Source organism: Physella acuta, unplaced genomic scaffold, assembly GCF_028476545.2.
Source record: "Physella acuta isolate Inbredline_101_S28 unplaced genomic scaffold, ASM2847654v3 ptg000539l, whole genome shotgun sequence".
In the NCBI taxonomy this organism is placed as follows: domain Eukaryota; kingdom Metazoa; phylum Mollusca; class Gastropoda; family Physidae; genus Physella; species Physella acuta.
Window position 1 is genome coordinate 45,080 of NW_026732058.1, and position 21,604 is coordinate 66,683.

General features: G+C 39.2%; 1 protein-coding gene across 1 annotated transcript; it reads left to right on the forward strand.

The window, feature by feature from the left end:
• The first annotated feature begins 3,899 nt into the window (after positions 1-3,899).
• LOC131945896 (tachykinin-like peptides receptor 86C) lies at positions 3,900-5,791 on the forward strand. The gene is made up of 2 exons (XM_059306521.1): positions 3,900-4,114; positions 4,696-5,791. The coding sequence occupies exons 1-2, from the start codon at positions 3,900-3,902 to the stop codon at positions 5,789-5,791; spliced, it is 1,311 nt and encodes a 436-aa protein (XP_059162504.1).
• Positions 5,792-21,604: the final 15,813 nt, after the last annotated feature.

The following is a 21,604-nucleotide window of genomic DNA, read 5'->3' on the forward strand; positions in this document are numbered from 1 at the left end:
CAAGTTGAAAAACAAATACATCAGAAGCCGTTGTATATTGCAACACTTGATGTGAATAGATATACAACAAATGCGTCAAAAATCTTCTTCGTCGCAAATTAATCATCTAATTAATTAATTGTCTTTTTCATATTTTTCACCCTCTCCTAAAGGATTCATTTATAACAATTGTAGGCTGGAACCTATAACATTTGTAAACTTTTATTTTTTTAAATAAAAAAATCATTACATAATCACACAATATAGATATTGTACAAGTATAACTAAAGACAGTCAAGCTTAAAACAGGTAAGTTCCGTTCTGGAACACACCTTGGGAGGTTTGTAGAGAGCCCAACACCACAAAAAATTGGGTTTTTTTTCAGTGGGTTTTTTTCAGACTTATTTCTCCCGGGAGGGGGGGGGGGAGAACTTGTAATTTTCTAAGGTTGGCGGAGGGGGGGGGGGGATGTCATAAAGTACAAAGTAGACTCGTGGACTTAGCAACAATTTCAATAGAATGTGATTACGCTTGCAAACAAGAATTGAAGGAATTAGTACAAATTTTTGCGACGAAGGAGGCAAGTGAAATTTGATTTTGATGTCCACTTATAACGTGTATGCAATTAATAATAAATCAATTACTAATATGTCACTTTAAACTAATTGTTTTCTTACACATATGTTTTAGTAACTAATTTGTGTGAAAGGCGGGCGTTTTAATAAGTTTTGCCTTGGGCGCTAAATAACCTGGTGCTGGCACTGCTCATAGACACTCCACACACCTAATGGGCCCAAGATTGGAATCATCAGTGTCGCAGGAGCTGCCGAGAGGAAACCAGAGTTGGTGACCCTAACCCTAATGTGCTCCACCCCTGGTTTATTTTCCGGCCATCAAACAAAACAAATAAGGACTAGTTCAATGGCCAATTTATAGAGCTATCAAACTAAACATATAAGAACGTATTAAATGGCAAACTTTTAGAACAATCAAACAAACAAATAAGAACTAGTTCAATGGCTAACTTATAGAGCTATCAAACTAAACATATCAGAACGTATTAAATGGCCAACCTTTTGAACTATCAAACAAAACAAATAAGAACTAGTTCAATTGCTAACTTATAGAGCTATCAAACTAAACATATAAGAACGTATTAAATAACCAACTTTTAGAACAATCAAACAAAACAAATAAGTACTGATTAAAGCCAAAAACATCTTTAGTTAGAGTGAGACGCAAATTTCAAGTTTTGCAGCTACAGAGTTACGTTCCTTTGATTTCATTCATCTGTCATGAATTCAACAGATCTATAATTTGTGTAATATTTTCAAACATTGTTCAACTATGTACTGTGTAAACCGTATAATGGTGCGTAAAGTATGTTTAGATTATAAAACACTTCATCATCTTACATTATATTTAAAAATCATATTAATTGCCCCTTCTTGCAATCCATTTTCTTCATTTTTCGCGATTTTTTTTTTTTGCGTTGTTTTATTGTTTTAATACTTTATTTATTTTGACCGCTAAGAATTGTATCAAATCAAAAATGCACAAAATTCAGTTCTGGCATTTAAGAAATGTTATTTTAACTGACTTAACTCTGACATAACCATTTTAGTGTCATAAAATATTGCTTTGGCCTAATGGATCGGAGACAGCGTGTTGATGGAGTATTTTAAAATTAACCTCAGCTTAAAGGCGACTGAAATACATTAAACTGTTATTTGTTAACGACAGTTATTTTAGCCTGGGTTTTAGCACACAGTTAAAGCTAACTCTCCACCCCCACATCATCGTTTACCAACACTATGTGCCGTTTGTGCTGTTTTGATAGACCTTGAGACCACTATATCCTAGTTTTATTCAAATTTTCTGTCGCATTTCAGGCCGTATTTCTTGTCGAATTTCTTTCTATATTTCTTCTGTTTTTTAGCTTACATTACTACTTACACTTTTCTTGTAGTCTTCTTACATTTCTTCTTAATTTACTTCCTACATTCCTACTTACACTTTTCTTGTAATATTCTTTTTACATTTCTTCATACATTCCTACTTACATTTCTTCTTTCATGTCATATTCCTACGTACTTTTTTGTTAAATTTCTCATTACATTTCTTGTTATATTTCTCTTTTACACTTCTTCTTACATTTCTTCTTACATTTCTTGGTTAATTTTTTTCTTGATTTTTTTCTTACACTTCTTCTTACATTTCTTCTTACATTTCTTGGTACATTTCTTATTCATTTTTTCTTACATTTCTTCGTTAATTTCTTGTTTTCTTTTTACATTCCTATTTACATTTCTTCTTACATTGGCCTTGTCCCATAGCAGTAAATCAATTAAAGCTTGTACTATTTCGATATTTTATACCAGAGACCTCCTTCTTTCATCGTGTAAAAAAATGTTTGAAAACAAACTTTAAAAAAAAGGCCCCGAATTTTATCGAGGTAGTTCACTAAAGTGGAAACTGATCTTTTACTTGTTTCCGCTTGTCGCTGTGTCTCTGACATTTCAATGCTTGGTCGTGTTTTTAATCCAATTTGAAAACACGAACTCTCCTATTTCAGAAGATGGAAACTTTCTCAAGCCACCATCGCGGAAGGGTAGGGAGTGGAACACACAGTCACACCCACACAATGGCGGACGTTTATTGATTTTCTAGTGCTGGCAGGGGAACCCGGCATTGCATAATTCTCGTTTATGCTAAAATTAATTGAAATTTCGCGGTTTTTTTTTACAAAAAGTTACACCAGAGTATGTGGAACTAGAAAGGGGAATAGGGGTTTTAGCATAGAAAATGTTTATTGTTCTTTTTTACAGGTGAATTATGTATGCAGATTGTGAAGATGGGAATATCTATTGAACAGTGGCGTTGGCAGGAATTTGTTAAAGTGGAGTGGGGGGGGGGGTTGCATCCCACGCATAAGAACCCCACCTTCCTATGCCAATACTACTGGTATCTTAACTAATCCTGAGAGTTCATGTGCAAAGAGCAGTAAGCTCAAATTAGCTTCGTTACGTGTTTTCTGGATCTTTAGAAGATAGAGGGTCATCAACGTTAGTAGACTAACATAATTACTTAAGATTCACAATTTCTGTCTGAATTATATTACGTTTTCTTTACTTGTGCCTTTTAGAAAAACAAAATTCAATCGTGGATGTTACGTATACAAATGCGTATTGTGTACCGTGAAATAATGTGTACAGTGCTAATTGTTATACATAGTTGACATTGAAGGTTTATGTGTAAATTCTTCGATGAAACTTGCAGTCAGAGCGCCCTCCCTTTAGTAAATGAAAAATGTTCTCATTATGTCATCATTTCCCGTTCGTGCCCAAGACACATGGGACAGATGAAGCAGAGTTTATCTGTTTCATTATGTACCAAACTTTAACAATAAATACATACAATCTAAAATATCAAAGGTATGAATATGTATATTATTATTCCAATTTATAAATTTAGTTCCCAAATATAAGGGCTATTACTCGTGATGAGATTTCTGTCTTTAAAATTGATAAAAGCTATTAGGTTATCTCCCCTTAAAACAAGAAGGTCAGTCCCGATTTCAAAAAAAAAAAAAATCTCAGAACATTTTGCATCCATTTGAAAAAGTAAGTTGACGTAAATCTGTAATTTTTTTTCTTCCTTAGATCACTTTCTCCAGACCGACACTAACTCAGGTTTCAACAAGCCACCGAACCTTTTCACACAGTCAACATTCTCGCCTTTCTTCCACCGGTGTCGACCGTGTGAACCACCCTTAAGTTTCACCGCCTCTACCCTGAGACCAGAACAAACACACCAAGTGTCCGGCCATGGCATTACGTCACTCACCCAGCCGACCGCCCGGATATTCCCGTCTGGGGGCGCGGGTTCTCTCGACGGTGCCAAGGTGAAGGTCGCCGGCCATGGCCAGCTACTGGAAGTCGGTCAACTCCTCGGTCGTGCTGTTCCTCCCCCTGGTGGCCGCGGGGGGCGACCAGGCCCGGGGCGCCAACGCTTCCGGTCACCTGACGACGTACATGGCGGCGGGGGGCGACCACAACAAGACGACCATCACCTCGGCTCACCTGACCACCTACAACCTGTCCACCATGATGCTGTACGAGGATAAAAGGTCAAGGTAAGGTCGTTGAGGTCAAGGTGAAACCATCACTATTAATGACTTGAACGTAGATCAGTGGTTCTTAACCTTTGTAGAGGTACTGAACCCACTAGTGTCACATGTTCATTTACCCAACGCTGCTTAATAGCTGTGTTGTCCTCCCACTGAAAAAAATCCTATCGTGAATTATATGAGTCGGGTGTGTGTCTTGACCTCCGCCGAATCCCGGAGACTGACTCACCGACACCCTACGGCTCCATCGAACCCAGGTTAAAAACCACTGCTGTAGATATATTGAAGTTGACAACGTTTTACCTAAGTTCTTCAAATGCTTCCTTCTTTAGTCTTAACTATGTTATCATTGCCTTTAGCACATACTGACCTTACTTACCTCCCCATGACCTTCAAAACATGACCTTTTCATCCTTACCTTCTCTAGTCGTAATTATATAAAGTCGTGAAATTAATGTTAATTTACATTGCTGGCAGTTTGATATCATGTATAAGGTCCAAAATTTTTTATTGAACTTAGCTCGTCGTGTACCTTTTAATAGAATGTAATATATGGTTGACCGACTAACACATTCTCCCTTCCCCAGGTACGTGTGTTACCGCACTGCCCAGATCATCCTCTGTGTCCTGGGACTGGCCGGCAACGCCGGGGTCATCCTAGCCTGGTCCGCCGGCAGGAGACGGACCCCCATCGTCGCCCTCATGACGTCACTGGCCGTCTGGGACCTGGGTCTACTGACCAGCTTCATGTACTACTGCGTGCGCAGCTTTAAATGGTGGTACTTCCGGGAGAACGTCCTGCGCTACCCGTGGAGCGGATCCCTGTACCAGATGGGCAACGACCCGCCCATGTACCTGGCCATCTTAGCGTTCAACTGTTTCGTCTGCACGTCCGTCTTCACCGTCTTAGCCATCTCCATCGTCCGGTACATCGCCGTAGTTCGTCCGCTGGTCGTGCGACGCATCTGCTCCAAGAAACGCATCAAAATCCTCATCCTGACCATCGTCAGCGCGGCCGTGGTCATGTCCTTTGTGTTCTGCCTTAAGTTCCTGTGCCTTTCCTTCACTTCCGCTTTAGGCTCCTCCTTCTGCATCTTCGTGCTCCAACACGAACGCGGGTTCTCCTACCCGGGGTTCATCGCCATCGGGATCCTCCCCTGGGTCGGGACGATCCCCCTCAGCGCGCTGCTTGTCCTGCAGGTGACGCGAATCCCAAGGACGAGAAACATCCGACGCGGGTCGTTTCCGGCATCCATGGAATACGGCACCCGCCGCGTCACGCTCTACGTCATCGTAATGGTGATCCTGTCCACCATGACGTACCCGGTTTCCATGAACATTTTCCTGGCCATGCAGGAATCCCCTGAGTGGCCGCAGAAGACGAAAGAGGACCTCTACCTCACCAGTGACTTCCTCTTCATCATCAACTGCATCGCGCACATCTTCCTCTTCTACGCCGGCGGCACGTACTTCCGGAGTCTGATGTACGCCCGCATGACGTATCTGTGCGCATGCGTGTGCCAGTGCTACCCCATTCTGACCCACACGGACAACAAGCACGAGGATGACGTCATCGTGGTGGATGACGTCAGGAACAACGTCAGCTCGACGCGCGACGCTCTGAACAGTGAGCGGTTGATGTCTGGGTATCAGATGACTGGCCTTGAGGTCACGAGCCTTTGAGTGTCACGAGGTTTGGTCAAGGTCAGGAATATTTGTGGTTCAAGGTCACGTATCAGATGACTGGCCTTGAAGTCACGAGCCTTTGAGTGTCACGAGGTTTTGGTCAAGGTCTAAAATATTTATCATTGAGGTTCAAGGTCAAGTATCAAATGACCGCCTTGTGGTCACGAGCATTTAAATATCACTAGAGCTTTGATCAAAATCATGAATATTTGTGATTCAAGGTCACGTATCAGATAACCGGCCTTGAGGTCGCGAACTCTTGAGAGCTGATATGGTTTTGGTTATGGTGACGGATATTTAAAAACAAAATAATGCTCATTGATGTTGATGGAAACTACAACGTTTGGTCATTCAATGTTTCCAGTAAAGGGAATTAATTCTGGATTACTTGAATGAAATATGTTATACACAGTTATCTATTCAGTTAAGGTAATTTGTTGTAAAAACCACTTATACCAAAAAAAAAATGATCTCGAACTTGGCATCAATATTTTACCGTTGTAGCATACAACATCCTAATAAAAAACGCTGCAACGCTAGCTGGGTGTATAATTCAACGTTGGTGCGACCGAACTAGCGTGACAGACGTGAACTATGCTGGATGATCGTGACAAATGTCACCGTGACACACATAACGTGACAATGTGCCATCATGACAGAAATGACAATGGCAGGTGTCAAGTACCATCTCTAACCAACGTTTTTTTTGTCGTCTGCTGATGATGATAGGACGACGTCAATCACGCTCTCAAACACACACATACGCACACACACACACACACGTGGAAACATACATTGACACATATACGTGCAAAAATACACACATACAAACATGCTCATGCAGGCATAAGCTACAGAAACGTACAGACACACACACACACAAACATACACACATACCCAAACGGGTTTGTCGGTACCGAACGTTTACATGGCAGGAAGTTTCCGTCGTTACGCCAGTGGATACAAAGCCAAATCACCAGTGGTTAAAAAACCTCATCACTCGGTGAACTAACTAAAGTGGTGTGTTAAGGGACCTAACCAATTAGGGCAGTTCGCTTTAAACGATGTTGATTAAATGAGACCTAACTAATTAGCTTATTAGCTTTAAACAGTGTTGGATAATTTTTAAGAATTCGACGCCGATTGGCTGTTTTGTGACCAATCAACCGTATCAAAGCGGACATTTTTTATTCTCCTCCACGCGCATGCCATTGATTGGCTAGCGCAACATCCGGGTTCTTGATGTACACCATTGTTCTGTTGTTGGTTTTGTTGGTATAATGTTGATCATTATTGTAAATAAAATTCTAGTCCAGCCCTTGTCTATTTTTTTTAATTAAGAAAAAAATTGAGTTCAAAATTAACGCCTTCAACTAAATGCGATAGTATTAGTAACATGGAAAAAGATCCTGGAGTGATTATTTTCTTGTTAGCTTATCTCAATTTTCTGGTTTAACACTCAACGTTAATAAAAAAAAAATAACATAACTAATGCTAGCAGAGGTGAGGAACGTTTAAAAATATACAGGTAAATTAATGTAAAGTAATACAATTATATCAGTTATCCCTTTGAACCTGACGGCCCATGATGCAGTAACAGTAGAGTTCGCCTATTTCGGTGACCACGGCATAAGAGCGAATAGTGTGGTCAGTGGTCAGCACTATGCCCAGACGTCTTTAAACTTTCCGTAAAGTGAGACAAGTACCCATTAGAGCTGGGTGTACTCAAGGACGTCCTATGGTCTTAAGACCGGGATTTGAACTCGAGACTTTCGATTTAGCGATTGTGGTCTCTACCACCCGATCACGCCATCCCTCTTCACACAATAATAGTAACGTTTTAGTCTTCCTTGGCTTCGACTGAAGGCAGCTGTTACACTTTACTGACTGTTCGAAACATTTCATGATCCTGATGATCCGGAAAGTTCGATCTCAATAACGAAGTGTTATTTGAAAACATGCTACTAAAATAGATTGTGCAATTAATGTAGCATTTATTTCAAGCTGTCCTTATGTTCAAAATACCTACATTACAACATGTTGTAATTTGCAAACCTCATTCCTGAATAGCAAAATCAAATAAAGATTGTCACCGATTTACGCATGTTTTATAAGAATGTCAAAAAGGTGAAAAACAGCACTGACACAAGGCAGTTCTTTATAAAGAAGGAACAAAGTCAGATAGATGCACTAGCTGATTCAAACTGAACAGAGTTCAATTAAAGTAAGGAACTTATCAGAATTATTAAAGATATAAACTTAGTTAAATGTTTTGTGATGGTAGTGAAGCTAAGTAAATACCACGTCTATCATTGAGGGATTCTTCCAGGGGGTGGGGGATCAGGCTGATAGGCGTCGAGTATTGAACATGAATAACATGCATATGTATATGTATATAAATACATACATATATATATATATATATATATATATATATATATATATATATATATATATATATATATATATATATATATATATATATATATATATATATATATATATATATATATATATATATATATATATCAGTGGCGTAGCGAGGTCGGGTGTAACCCGGTGCGGCACTTAATGGTGTCACCCCCCAGAAGCGTAGCGACCCTTCCCGGGGACAACCTTTCAAGTTTTCGATTTGCACCCCCCCCCCCCCCTCAAATTTTCGATTTACACCCACCCCCTCAAGTTTTTCTCTATATATTTTGCTATTTTTTACCTTGGTGTCACCCCCCTAAATGGTGTCACCCGGTGCGGTCCGCACCCCCCACCCCCCCCCCCCCCCCCCCCCTCGCTACGCCCCTGATATATATATATATATATATATATATATATATATATATATATATATATATATATATATATATATATATATATATATATATATATATTGTTACGACCCGACCTACCTAGATCTTTCGATTTAGGAGGGGAGGTAGACAAGAACACACGTTAAATATAACGAACACCTTTTCAATAACAACGTAAGTTTAATCTTCACAACAGAGTTACAATATATTGAAAAGTAACCGCCACCAAAATACAACACAGAAATCCTACCACCTATTCTAAACTATACTATCTACAACTACACGTCCTAACTGGTGAGCTGCCGTACCCTGACTGTCTCAACCCTCCTAGTCCTAACTTCTTTGTCTCCCCCATCCGGTCTAACCTAATTTACATGTCGCCAACAGTTCTGTCGTGCCTGATTAAAGTGTCAGACCCTGCTAATAAACTACCCCCATTACGGTCACTAGATACGTGTCTTCTACACCTACCCCCATTTGATGCCGTCGTCCGTAATTACAATCTAATTGCAACACGTGCTCCGCTAATCGTCTTCGTCAAGACCTGTTTAGTCTGGGTCGCGTCTCTCGTCAACCCTACCCCTCCAATCTATGCCCCCACAGTCGTAACACCTCCCCCCTTCAAGAAATTAATTCGCCCCATGGAGAATTAATTGAATTCAGGCTACTCATCTACAGTGCCCAAAACAATAATCAAATAAATTACAGAATATTAGGAACATATTTCGGACTACCACACTCTAAACATCATCGTGAAGGCTGAAAGAAGAGTAAGAATTTAGTCAATACAATGACATCAAATATCGACATAGGTATGGTTTTCATGACAAAGATATATAACATCGAGCACATGAAAAAAACATTTTTTTTAAAATAATAATACACATTGAAGAAAACATCCTTTAACATAATCGTACTGGATTGTTCATCCCTGAGATAACATGTCTGCAATTATGTTATCCTTCCCTTTAATGTGTCTGAGTCAATGAGAACTGTGGTGAAAGGCTCACCAAAAGCCGGGATAGAACACAGTGGAGCGTTAGGGGAAACCTGATTAGGTTTGCCGACACGTTGGCAAACTTCATATGTCTTACAATCCTCCGTCACTTTCTGCGGAGACTCTCGTTTCTTAACTTCCGTCCGAATTAACACACATGAAGGGTACTGGTTGTTGGTGTTACCGTTGGTGGACTGGGTGAACGGGTGTTCACCATAAAAACAATCTGGAAACACCTTGTGTCCCGCAAGATCATTCCCCAGGAGTAATCCAATCCCTGGCAGGGGTAAGTGCGGCCTCACTCCAACAACGACATCACCTGTAACTAGACCTGAGTCTAGCCGTATGGTGTGGAGAGGGGCGCTCACTTGGTTTGACTCGATGCCCTGTAAGATAGCGTTGTCACCAGTAAACGAATTACCAGGTAGAGGTAAGATTCCCTCCTGTAGCAAGGTCAAGGAGGAACCGGTGTCGCGTAGAATTTTTATGGGTCGTCGAGTCGATGCATCTCCGGGTATCGACACATATCCGTCGAAGATAAATGGCTGGAACTTCTGCAATGTTTCGGCTGATATTGCGTCACGGCTGGCGATACCATCACCGACCACACCAACATGAGCATTCACAGCGTGGTGAATGGCCTTAGGGGCAGGCTCGACACTTATCATTTCTTGAGTGTATTCTGGGATTGGGATGCAAACCTCAGAATTGTGTAGATCTACCGGCTGGCTAATTTGTTCAATGCAGCCATAACCTCGGGTGATATCTAGATCACGATCCAGGTGACCCCTCGATTGTTGGAGACAAGATATTGGGTACACCCTATTGTCCTTCACACGCTTACTGCAATGTCTAGCCAAGTGCCCTTTTGCTTGGCAGTAGTAGCAGATAACATCAACTTCACGCGATTCAGATTTGACTGGCTGCTGCACTGAAGATTGGCCTGGGAAGTTGCCTGCTCTACCCAGGGCTGGTCTATGAGAACCTTCATGTATTGGTGTCTCATAGTAATCCTTGTAGTTCAGCGTGTAATTATCAGCCATCTCGGCCGCCTGACGAGTCGACTTGACCCCGTTGTCTTGCAGCTGAACTCGTATTCTACCTGGAAGGCAGTTTTTGAACTCTTCGAGTAGGAATAAGGAGCAAACGTCTTCAAAGGTAGTTACATTTTCAGCAGTCAACCACCTGTAAAGAAGCTTTTCTTTGTTGTAGAGGAACTCAACGTGAGTTTCCCCTGGAGCTTTCTTTAGACTCCTAAACTGGCTTCTGTAAGCTTCTGGTGTCAGTTCGTAAGCTCTCAATATAGCTTCTTTAACAAGCTGGTAGTTTGACTGAATGTCAGGGCTAAGGGATGTAAAAACATCCGCAGCTTTTCCAGTTAACACAGGACTAAGTAGTGTAGTATATTTGTCTAAGGGCCAATCATAACTCCTACCTGCGAACTCGAATGATTTGAAAAACCTAACTAAATCCTCTTCACTAAACTTCGGGACACTAGACTGTAAAGAAGTGAGTTTTATAGGAGGAGATGTAGAGGAGAAAGATCGCAGCTCTAATTCCCTAAGCCTAATTTCCTTTTCGGAAGCTATCTTTTCCCTCTCTACTGCTAACCTTTTATCTTCCATTTTCTCTTTACTCTCTATCTCAAGTTCCTTTAATTTAACAACTTCAGAGGTAGGATCACTCTGTACAATGGTGTCCAGACACTCCTCTTCTAACAACCCAAGGTTCACTAGCTCTACCACAATCTCATCACGCACTACCCTATTTTTAGATGAAGCTTTAAAAGATATATTTAACTTGCGCGCGATGGCCACTAGTTCTACGCGTTTACAACTATCTAACACCTCCAATGTTGGACGCTCAAAAAAATTCATTATATCCATTGTTAAAGTTAAACGGTGGCGGTTAACTCAAAAACAAAACAAAATGGCTTACTCTCACAACTACAAGTAGATCTACAACTAAAACACTAAAAGTAGGGCTATCACCTTTGACACTTACAACAGGTAGACACCAGCTATACTGGGCCAACCAAACTAAAATAACCAGCGACACTGGATCACAAACGATTTACTCACGTATACTGGGAATTACCCTCCAGCTATACTGAGCAAACCAAACAAAAATTACGAATTTATTCACGTACCTGGGAATGACCCTCCAGCTATACTGAGCAAATCATAAAACTCCAGTTCCACTGGATCACATAAGAACATTCGAGTACACTGGGCATTAATCCCTCCAGCTATACCGAATCAACAAAAAAAAGAACAACCTCTAATGAATAAATCAGTGTCAACACAAAGGTGATAAGCTCGCTACTTACTCAATGTTTGGAAAACTCTCCTGATTCCGTGAACAACTTTACTGTCACTATTTCTAAAATTTTAAACTAAAACACAAGCTCGTGAGCCCCCAACTGAAAATGGCATCAAAAGAAACTATTCAACTCCGGCCTCGTTGTCTGTCCAATCCCGGGACGCTAGCCACCAATTGTTACGACCCGACCTACCTAGATCTTTCGATTTAGGAGGGGAGGTAGACAAGAACACACGTTAAATATAACGAACACCTTTTCAATAACAACGTAAGTTTAATCTTCACAACAGAGTTACAATATATTGAAAAGTAACCGCCACCAAAATACAACACAGAAATCCTACCACCTATTCTAAACTATACTATCTACAACTACACGTCCTAACTGGTGAGCTGCCGTACCCTGACTGTCTCAACCCTCCTAGTCCTAACTTCTTTGTCTCCCCCATCCGGTCTAACCTAATTTACATGTCGCCAACAGTTCTGTCGTGCCTGATTAAAGTGTCAGACCCTGCTAATAAACTACCCCCATTACGGTCACTAGATACGTGTCTTCTACACCTACCCCCATTTGATGCCGTCGTCCGTAATTACAATCTAATTGCAACACGTGCTCCGCTAATCGTCTTCGTCAAGACCCGTTTAGTCTGGGTCGCGTCTCTCGTCAACCCTACCCCTCCAATCTATGCCCCCACAGTCGTAACAATATATATATATATATATATATATATATATATATATATATATATATATATATATATATACATATATATATGCCTATATCTTTTTAACCAACGCATTTCAATGTTGGAAATTATAATTCCTCAACGTAGAATATTTATGTGTTGGTTACCTTCCTTTTGTTGGTTCAAAGTAATAAAGGGAGGTAAAACTATGTTCCCCAACGCTGTAAAACAAAATGCAGAGTAATTCAATAGTACAAATGTTAAAATTGAGCTAATGTTATTTTAGTAAACATAAAAATTAAAAAAAATTAAAACAAGTTGTCAACTATATTTTATAGATTTAAGAATAATAATGTGACCATAATTTAAATTGAAAAGCATTAGCTGTATTAAATACATAATTAAAATAGGTGTCACATCGTATATTCTTTTGCTACTTGAAATTCATCGAAAAAGTCTTTTATTCCATACAAAATTAAATTTTAAAAAAAAATCAATGCGACCACTACAACACCCTTTCAACTAGTCAACTTAAGTTGTTTCCCTACATAGAAAATGCTTCACTGTCCCATTGACCCTCTCTGAAAAATTTCCTTTCTTCTCCCCACCCAGACTTCTGACACTTTCATTTGACCTTCACCCCTTTTACTGTCTTCCTTTGCAATTTTTTATATTCAAATACATGACATCGTGTAAATATTCATTATGTACATTTGCAAAACCTTTCGTTTTCATTTGGTGTTCAACATTATGTTAAAAATTTTGATGTTGATGTACTTGTTTTAATTGCAAATAAAAGTATTAAAAAAAAAAGGAAAAAAAAAAAATAAAAAAGAAATTTTTTTTTTAAAGACAAAGCAAGACAATTAATATAACTGGAATATACAAGACATACAATAATTAAAACAAAATGTATAAGTAAAAAAAAAAAAATAAAAAAAAAAATAATAAAATAAGTAGAACTTTATTGTATTAAATAAATTAATTTAAAAAAAAATACTATATAAAACTCTTTAAATTATTATTATTATTATAAGCTTCTAAGTAACAATTAATTAAGAAAAAAATTCAATTGCTTAACCAAAACATAAAACGTTACCGTCAATATACTCCCAACATTTGGTGTGTTCGGTTTAAGTAGATTGTAATTTCATATTTTGTGTTTTGGTTAGAAATGAGTGTTAGTGCTCTGGTAAGAATTGAGTTAGGGTTAGAGTTAGTATTTGTCAGAAATTAGTGTTTGTGTTATGGTAAGAATTGAGTTAGGGTTAGAGCTAGTATTTGTCATAAATTAGTGTTTGTGTTATGGTAAGAATTGAGTTAGGGTTAGAGCTAGTATTTGTCATAAATTAGTGTTTGTGTTATGGTAAGAATTGAGTTAGGGTTAGAGCTAGTATTTGTCAGAAATTAGTGTTTGTGTTATGGTAAGAATTGAGTTAGGGTTAGAGCTAGTATTTGTCAGAAATTAGTGTTTGTGTTATGGTTAGAATTGAGTTGAAATCTTGAAATTTTCGGGGGGGGGGGGGGGGGGGAAGGGACGGTAGACTTTCTTCGGGGGGGGGGGGAGGCGGACACTGTTAAAAGTGTATATTTTCTATATAAATTATATAAATTTCATTTCGTTCTGTGGGGGGGGGGGGGGCGGTAGAATTTTTTCGGGTGAGCTTCGCCCCCCCCCCCCCCCCCTCCGAAGAGATGCCTGGAAGAACTCTGTTAACAAGCCGTATTTGTATTTTGCTAACCACCATTAACTTAACACTGAAATTAACATTCACTTAAGAAGAATCCATTATTGACATATGACTGAACGCTGGTCAAACACAACACCCAAAATAAAATACTTAAAAAAACTTTTTAAAAAACCACGTTTTTCTTGTGGACTAAAAAGTAGAAAATAACTATTTACATACATTTGATGACAAAAAACGTGGGTACGTTCACCATCAAATTTCCCGACCCATATGCCCGACCCACGTTTTTAGTCATCAAATGTATGTAAATAGTTATTTTCTACTTTTTAGTCCACAAGAAAAACGTGGTTTTTTAAAAAGTTTTTTTAAGTATTTTATTTTCTCCTTTTTAGTCCGTTGCTACACATAAAAAACGTGGTTTTTAAAAAAGTTTTTTATATAGTTTATTTTCTACTTTATCTAATGACTTGATTAAGTATGACTTGACTAAGTGTTTATAAATACACGGACTAAAAAAATCTTGAGCGACCAGGATTCGAACCTGGGTTGTCGCGGCCACAACGCGAAGTACTAACCACTATACGATCACGGCCAGCGCGCTCACATCGATTGGGGCCGAAGTAAATGTGTCAATATGCCTCCAGTCTTGTCGGTATCTTTAGAAATCATGTCCTCAGTTTTATGGTCCTTCGGGCGTAATTAAATTAAGCTAATTACGGTCTCTAATTGCTAGTTTTTATGATTGCATCTGAAATTGTTAGGCGAAAGTAGCCTGCCTGCCAAATTTCAGAGCTCTAGAGCAATCAGAAGTGGGTTAATTTTCGATGTCAATTTTAACAACAAACAAACAAACGCGAAGCTGAGTTAAGAAAAACGTTTTAAAAAATCGTCTGAATATGGTCGCGTGGTTAGCGTCACGCGAACGGATTATCCCTCTAATCCTCGCGCGGATCAAGGCCTGTTACATAATTGACGACTGGACGCCGGGTGAGTCGCTGGGACAAATGTGATTGGTTCTGCCGGCGTGGGCTGGCTAACCAATCAAGCGTGTCGGTGTAGTTTGGCTCCGTCAGGCGGGTGATCCTTAGGTGGGGTCGCTGTAGATCTCAGGTACAGAGTTGGTTTGTTTAGTCAATGTTTACAGAGTGTGTTTGTTTAGGAAATGTTCATAGAGTGTGTTTGCTTAGGAAATGTTTGCTGAGGATGTTTGTTTAGTAAATGTTCGCTGAGGGCGTTTGTTTAGTAAATTTTTATAGAGTGTGTTTCTTAAGTAAATGTTTACAGATTGTGTTTGTTTAGTAAATGTTTACAGAGTGCGTTTGTTTAGCAACTGTTTACAGAATGTGTTTGTTTAGTAAATGTTTACAGAGTGCGTTTGTTTAGTAAATGTTTACAGAGTGCGTTTGTTAAGTAAATGTTTACAGATTGCGTTTGTTTAGTACCTGTTTACATAGTGTGTTTGTTCAGTAAATGTTTACTGAGTGAGTTTGTTTAGTCAATGTTTACGGAGTCTGTTTAGTATATGTTTACAAGCATGTCGTTCAATGCTTTTGCAATAGTTTTTTTAATACAGAAAGTGACTAATTATTTATTATTTTCTGCTTTTAATTTAGCGTGCAAATTATTATTTATATTCCTCTTTTAATTAAGGTGGCAAATTATTAGTTATTTTCTGATTTTAGTTGAGCTATCTAATTATTAATTAGTTTCTGTTTTTAATTATCTCACTAATTACTACTTATGTTCTGCTTTTAATTAAGCTACCCTGATGTTTATAAATAAAAATTTACAGGGAATGAATTATCCCTTAAAAAAAGTTTTCACGTAAGTTTATAAGATCAAATTAAAACAACAGTTACATGAATATAAGATGTGTTCTTCCGAGCAAGGCCTACGTAAAAAAATGCTTTAGTGCAGGGGTTCCCAACCTTTTTTCACTCTAGAGCACATTGTAAAATATCGGTAGGGTGGCGGGCACCACCTATTTTAAATCGACAAACTCCATCCATAACTTGTCATTTTCCCATAATTTAATTTCTTATAGTCATAATGTATTAATAAATAATAAACAAAAATGTTTCAAAATAATACAATTATTTGGCATTTTTTTCAAATTGCATACACACAGAGAAATGTATTTACAAAACGTAAATAGTTTCTAAATAGTGCAGTCTGGCTCGCCGCTAGACAAGTTGGGACAAGTATCGAACATATTTAATAAACCTAGGAAGTCAAAAAAAAAATTAAAACTGTAACAAATGAATAAAAAAAGATCATATTTTAAATTAATGTTTATGAAAAAAAATTCTGTCTCTGTCGAATAGTGAGAGGCGGGCACATACGAAACGTTCAGCGGGCGCCATGGCGCCCGCGGGCACTGGGTTGGGAACCCCTGCTTTAGTGTAACTGTAAGGTGTTGTGCTAAGAATTTCAACAAGTTCCATAATGTTTAACAATAGCTGTGAAATACGGGTATGTTGAATTTTTATTTTTATTTTCGAATGGTTTATTCAGAAGGATGTGTTCGAAACTAGGAGCAAGGGGGGGGGGGGGGGGGGGGGAGTGGGTGACATCATGCATAGGGATGACACCAAACCGAAATATAGCAAATTTTAATAAGAAAGTCTGACTTTTCTTTTTAGTTTAATAAGTTATTGCTAGTATGTACATCACTAGACACACACCACCCAGTGATGGGGGAAGGAGGGGAGGATTGATACCAATTTGCCTTGAAGTTAAGCTTACCATACATATAACTGTTGGGAGGGGTGGGGTGACAACCTGTAGCTAGCAGTGTACAAGGGGATAAGGGTTAAGACGGTACGGTGTAGGGGGGGGGGGTGTAGGGAATGCAGATCGCTCCAGTCACTATACTATAATGATACTAGTTGATGCACATCGTGTAGGGCTTATCGTCTTCTCGTAAAAAAATTGAATTTCCGTTTTTTCATTAGAGCCGTCCACCCAAACTGTTTCATACAAGAATCTCTCTTGGAGGAAAGGGGGCGGGGGAAGGAGGGGGGGGGAGACGAAGACATTGTCCGCACCCACTACCCACCTCTCAAGATGTTTCAATTGCCATTGGGAGAAAAATTGTCTGGAGGAAAGGGTAGGTGATAACTCAACACTAATGTTTGTTTAAATTGTATCATACGGGCCTTTGTTTTGTGTTTTATTTTTAAACCCGTTGGATACCAATTCATATTGTGTGCGTGTGGAGGGGGTTTACAGTCAAGAGCTGTGTGAATCAGTACTCACATTCATGCTGATCAATGCTAAACGAGAGGGGTCCGAACAAGATTTGTTTGAACGCGTGTGGTGAAGGGGCGGGGGGGGGGGGGGTTCGTGTCCCCGTGGGTGTTAGTATGTTGAATTTCCTTTGTATACTAAGACTCATATACTGTAAACATTATAAAACACGTATCATGCATTTATATAGTAAACCCCGCCTCTGCTATAAATCAAAGAATCTGTATTTCTAACAATAATACAAATGTGAATAGTACGCTATTGAGGAAACAAATAGTGGGCATAAATACGGCGTGGTCTTATAACAAATGATAGCGCTTCATGCGAAAACTAAAAATAACATTTCTAAACTTCATTTCCATACAAAACTTAATGTTTAATATTCTGCTTTAATTTTTCGGTTACTGTGGCGGTGGGGAGGGGGGTGTCATAAAAACAAATCAAGTCTTGTGATACTTAATTTCCATTTCTTTTTCTGATTAAAAAATATTTTTTCCCGTATAGGGAGTACAGAGGTAGTATTGTAATCGTGCATAAAATTATCGAGATTTTCACAAAAATCCACGATTTACATTATACCGGAGTCAAACAGCTCAAACACTCATTCGCACAAACACGCTCATACTCACAAACACTCCAGTACACATGTACGCATGCATTCGCTCATACACATATAAACACACACACGCATACCCTAACACACACAAGCGTTCGCACGCAAACGCTCGATCTCTCTCTTTCACACACACACAACACACGCTCGCACACACATACGCGTTCACACACACACACAACACACGTATTAACACACACACAACACACGTATTAACACACACACAACACACGTATTAACACACAAACACGCTAACTCTACGTCATACCAATAACAACCTACACCAGTGGCAACAGGGAAATAAATTCTAAACCAACGTTTTAACGCCGATCTCAGAAAACCTTGATTTTAACCTACCATGTCGCGTTTAACAACATCCTTGTTTTAATGTTTTCTAACTAATTAAAACTTGACACGTTGTTAAAAAACGATTATAAAATAAATGTCGGATGACTAATTATAACTAAATTAGTAGGTTTTACTTTAGTGGTAAGTTTTTTTGTTTTTTCCTCCTCATTTTCTTTTGTTTCAAACAGCAGCATATGAGCGTGATGATTGGTATTTACATTGAAATAAAGGTAAATATATCCTCCGTAATATAGGGTCCGCAGCTAAGGTTAGGGGTATTGAGGTTAGATTTATGTATTGTAAAACCGGTTAGAAATTTTAGGGTATTTTTCTCTGTTAATAATGACTTTTAAAAAGCTTAGAGTGATGTTGTTAGATGCAGAACAGCAGCTAATTTTAATGAGCTGTAAATGTACTGATAGCTATAAGTTTTACCCTGAACCTGAAATTCTGATATTGGTTTACAATGAACAGCTGAACTTCCTGTCTAACAAGGATTCAATTCTCGGACGAGAAGAGATCAATACTTGAAAATCAAATTTAGGTTTGTAGATCAAGTCAAGATGTTGCTTGTTTCTGTTCTTTTGTTGGTAGAGGTGTAACAGTTTATTTTTTATGTGTATAGTCTGTATATTGCGTGTAAACTGGTGCCCCACTCTTTCAATTATGGGAAAATTGGTGCCCTATATAGCAGTGCCTCTGGCTATTGTGAGTAAATTGGTGCCCTATAAAACAGTGCCCACTTCTGTATTGTGGGTAAATTCGTGCCCTATAAAACAGTGCCCACTTCTGTATTGTGGGTAAATTGGTGCCCTATAAAACAGTGCCCCCTTCTGTATTGTGAGTAAATTGGTGCCCTATATAGTGGTGCTCGAGTCTGTCTCTTGTTTGATAAATGACAACCCTTTAACCGGTGCCCTAGTATGTCTATTGTGCGTATATTGGGGTCTTCTAAAGCGGCGCCTAAACCAATCCATTGTTTGTATACTTCCCTGGGTTTGTGTACATAACGTTCCCTGCTCTAATCTACATTACACCAAGCACCATAAAGCAATTCCTATCTCCCCGATAGAAATTACAAAACGTCACAGGGTAATAATAAAAAGGGGCGACGACTCTAATAACCAGCCAGCACCTAGCAACGTTCCAACGGTTCCGGACCCTGCCGTGAGACGGCTAAAGCCGTGCACGTGCACCCTCGCGTGTCCGTGAGCACTCAATGAATGTTTTACTCACGATGGTACAGGTGTCTCCCAGTGAGCAGTTGACGCACGTGCATTTTAAAACACATCTCAGTGCCGTCATGACAGGTGAGTTTAGTGCGGGCAGGTTACGCGCGTGCGTTTTTTTGCTGTATGCACGTGTGTGAGCAGGACGCATAACCCTGTCGGATTTGGACGTGTGGAGTCGTGGCCGGGCGTCAGAGAATGTGACCCTGTAGGCTGTGGTTCGAGTACTGGTCAAGTCTCGGTATATCTATGCTAAAGACGGTCAACAGCGTGGTAAAAGTACATTCCGTGGTCACCAGTCTAGGCGGACTCTACTCCATCTGTTCCTAGATACTTCAGGTCACAGCATAAAAGTTTTACTTTCATCTAAACAAAGAAGCGCTTTCGACTGCTAACCCGAAAATCTCGGGGTCGGATCTCGAGCTCGAGTCCGTAGAACGTCCCTGAGTCCACCCAGCTCTGGTGGGTACCCGACTCACGTTAGGGTAACTCAGGCGGTTGGGCATAGTGCTGACCACACTATTCCACTGAAACAGATCAACTCGACTTCATCTGTCCCGTTCGAAGGGAAAAGATGATGAATTCAAGAAGCAACGTATTGAATGAGGTAACCTGCTATTTTTTTAGTTTCAAAATTTTAACTTTTATATAATTAAATGTACTGTCTTTTTTCCTTTCTATTCTTCCAAAAGATTTCCGGGGTATTTGATCTTTGTTTTATAATTAAATTAAGATCTCATTTACTCATTATTCACTACTTTTGTCTAACAATGTTTTCACCTTAGCTCTTTAACTGATTCATAAAACAAAAAGAAACCCGTTATTTTTTGTTCAAGCCTTAACAAGATGTAATACAAGATTACATATCTTCTGGGGGCTACTGAAAAAATTAGTAGACTTAGATTTCGATAAAATTAAAAATCTCACAGTGGCTTTGATTCACTCAAAATCTTGTCAAATTAATATTTGGAATTTACAATCCCTAAAATAAAATCAATCACTCACATAATGCACGCCACCATTATAAAGATCTTTGGTTCGAGTTCTGATTAGTCGGTATCTGCTGGTGCTAGATAACCCGCCCTCTCTAGATCATGTATAAGTCAACATTAATTTGATTAATTGCTGTTCTAACTGAAGCTGAAACTGACAACAGCGATAAAGCTGTTATATAAAGCGCTAAGAACTACAGAGAGATTGAAGGGCTTCAAAGGGCTTCGAAAGGACTTAGAAGGGCTTCAATGGGGCTTAGCTACAGTTGCTGACTGTAAGGGTTTTCTCTGGCAGAGATTGCTGTGTAAAATATATTTGTTTATTTCACCCCTCCAACTGGACGGGTTTTTAAAATGGTTTGCATTCAACGAATTTGTAAAAGTTTAATTTATATGAAGACGTTATAAAATAGGCTGTAGGTGTACGCTATTCTGAAACATACTTGGAACATAGGACTGGGACATATGTTCTGGACATTGGGGCATGTCTTTTGGGAAACATGTCTAGGGGCTGGGGCGTGTTGCTGGAACAATGTCTAAGGTCTGGATATGTTTCCGGGTCATATGTCAAGGTCGTGTTTAAGGGGCAACATTCAACAAGACGCCACTTTCCATTACTTGATTATAAAATGTGTGCTAGCGTATAGTCGAATGGTAGAGCTTACGTCAGCTAACCCAAAAGTCTGGAGTTCGGATCTCGGGCATGACTGTAAGACGTCCTTAAGTCCACCCTGCTCTGAAGTGTACCTGATTCATGTTAGTGAAATAAATACGGCTGGGAATAATGCTGATCACACTATCCTCTAATATGCCGAGGTCATTAAGATACATTAACTCTGCTTCATCTGCCCCATTTGTCTTGGACACGAAGGGAAACGA

Excerpts from the sequence above, each read along its gene's own strand:
- LOC131945896 (XM_059306521.1), top strand. The coding sequence starts at position 3,900 with ATGGCCAGCTACTGGAAGTCGGTCAACTCCTCGGTCGTGCTGTTCCTC. Across the intron at positions 4,115-4,695 it reads TACGAGGATAAAAGGTCAAG|GTACGTGTGTTACCGCACTG; the intron begins GTAAGGTCGTTG and ends TCCCTTCCCCAG.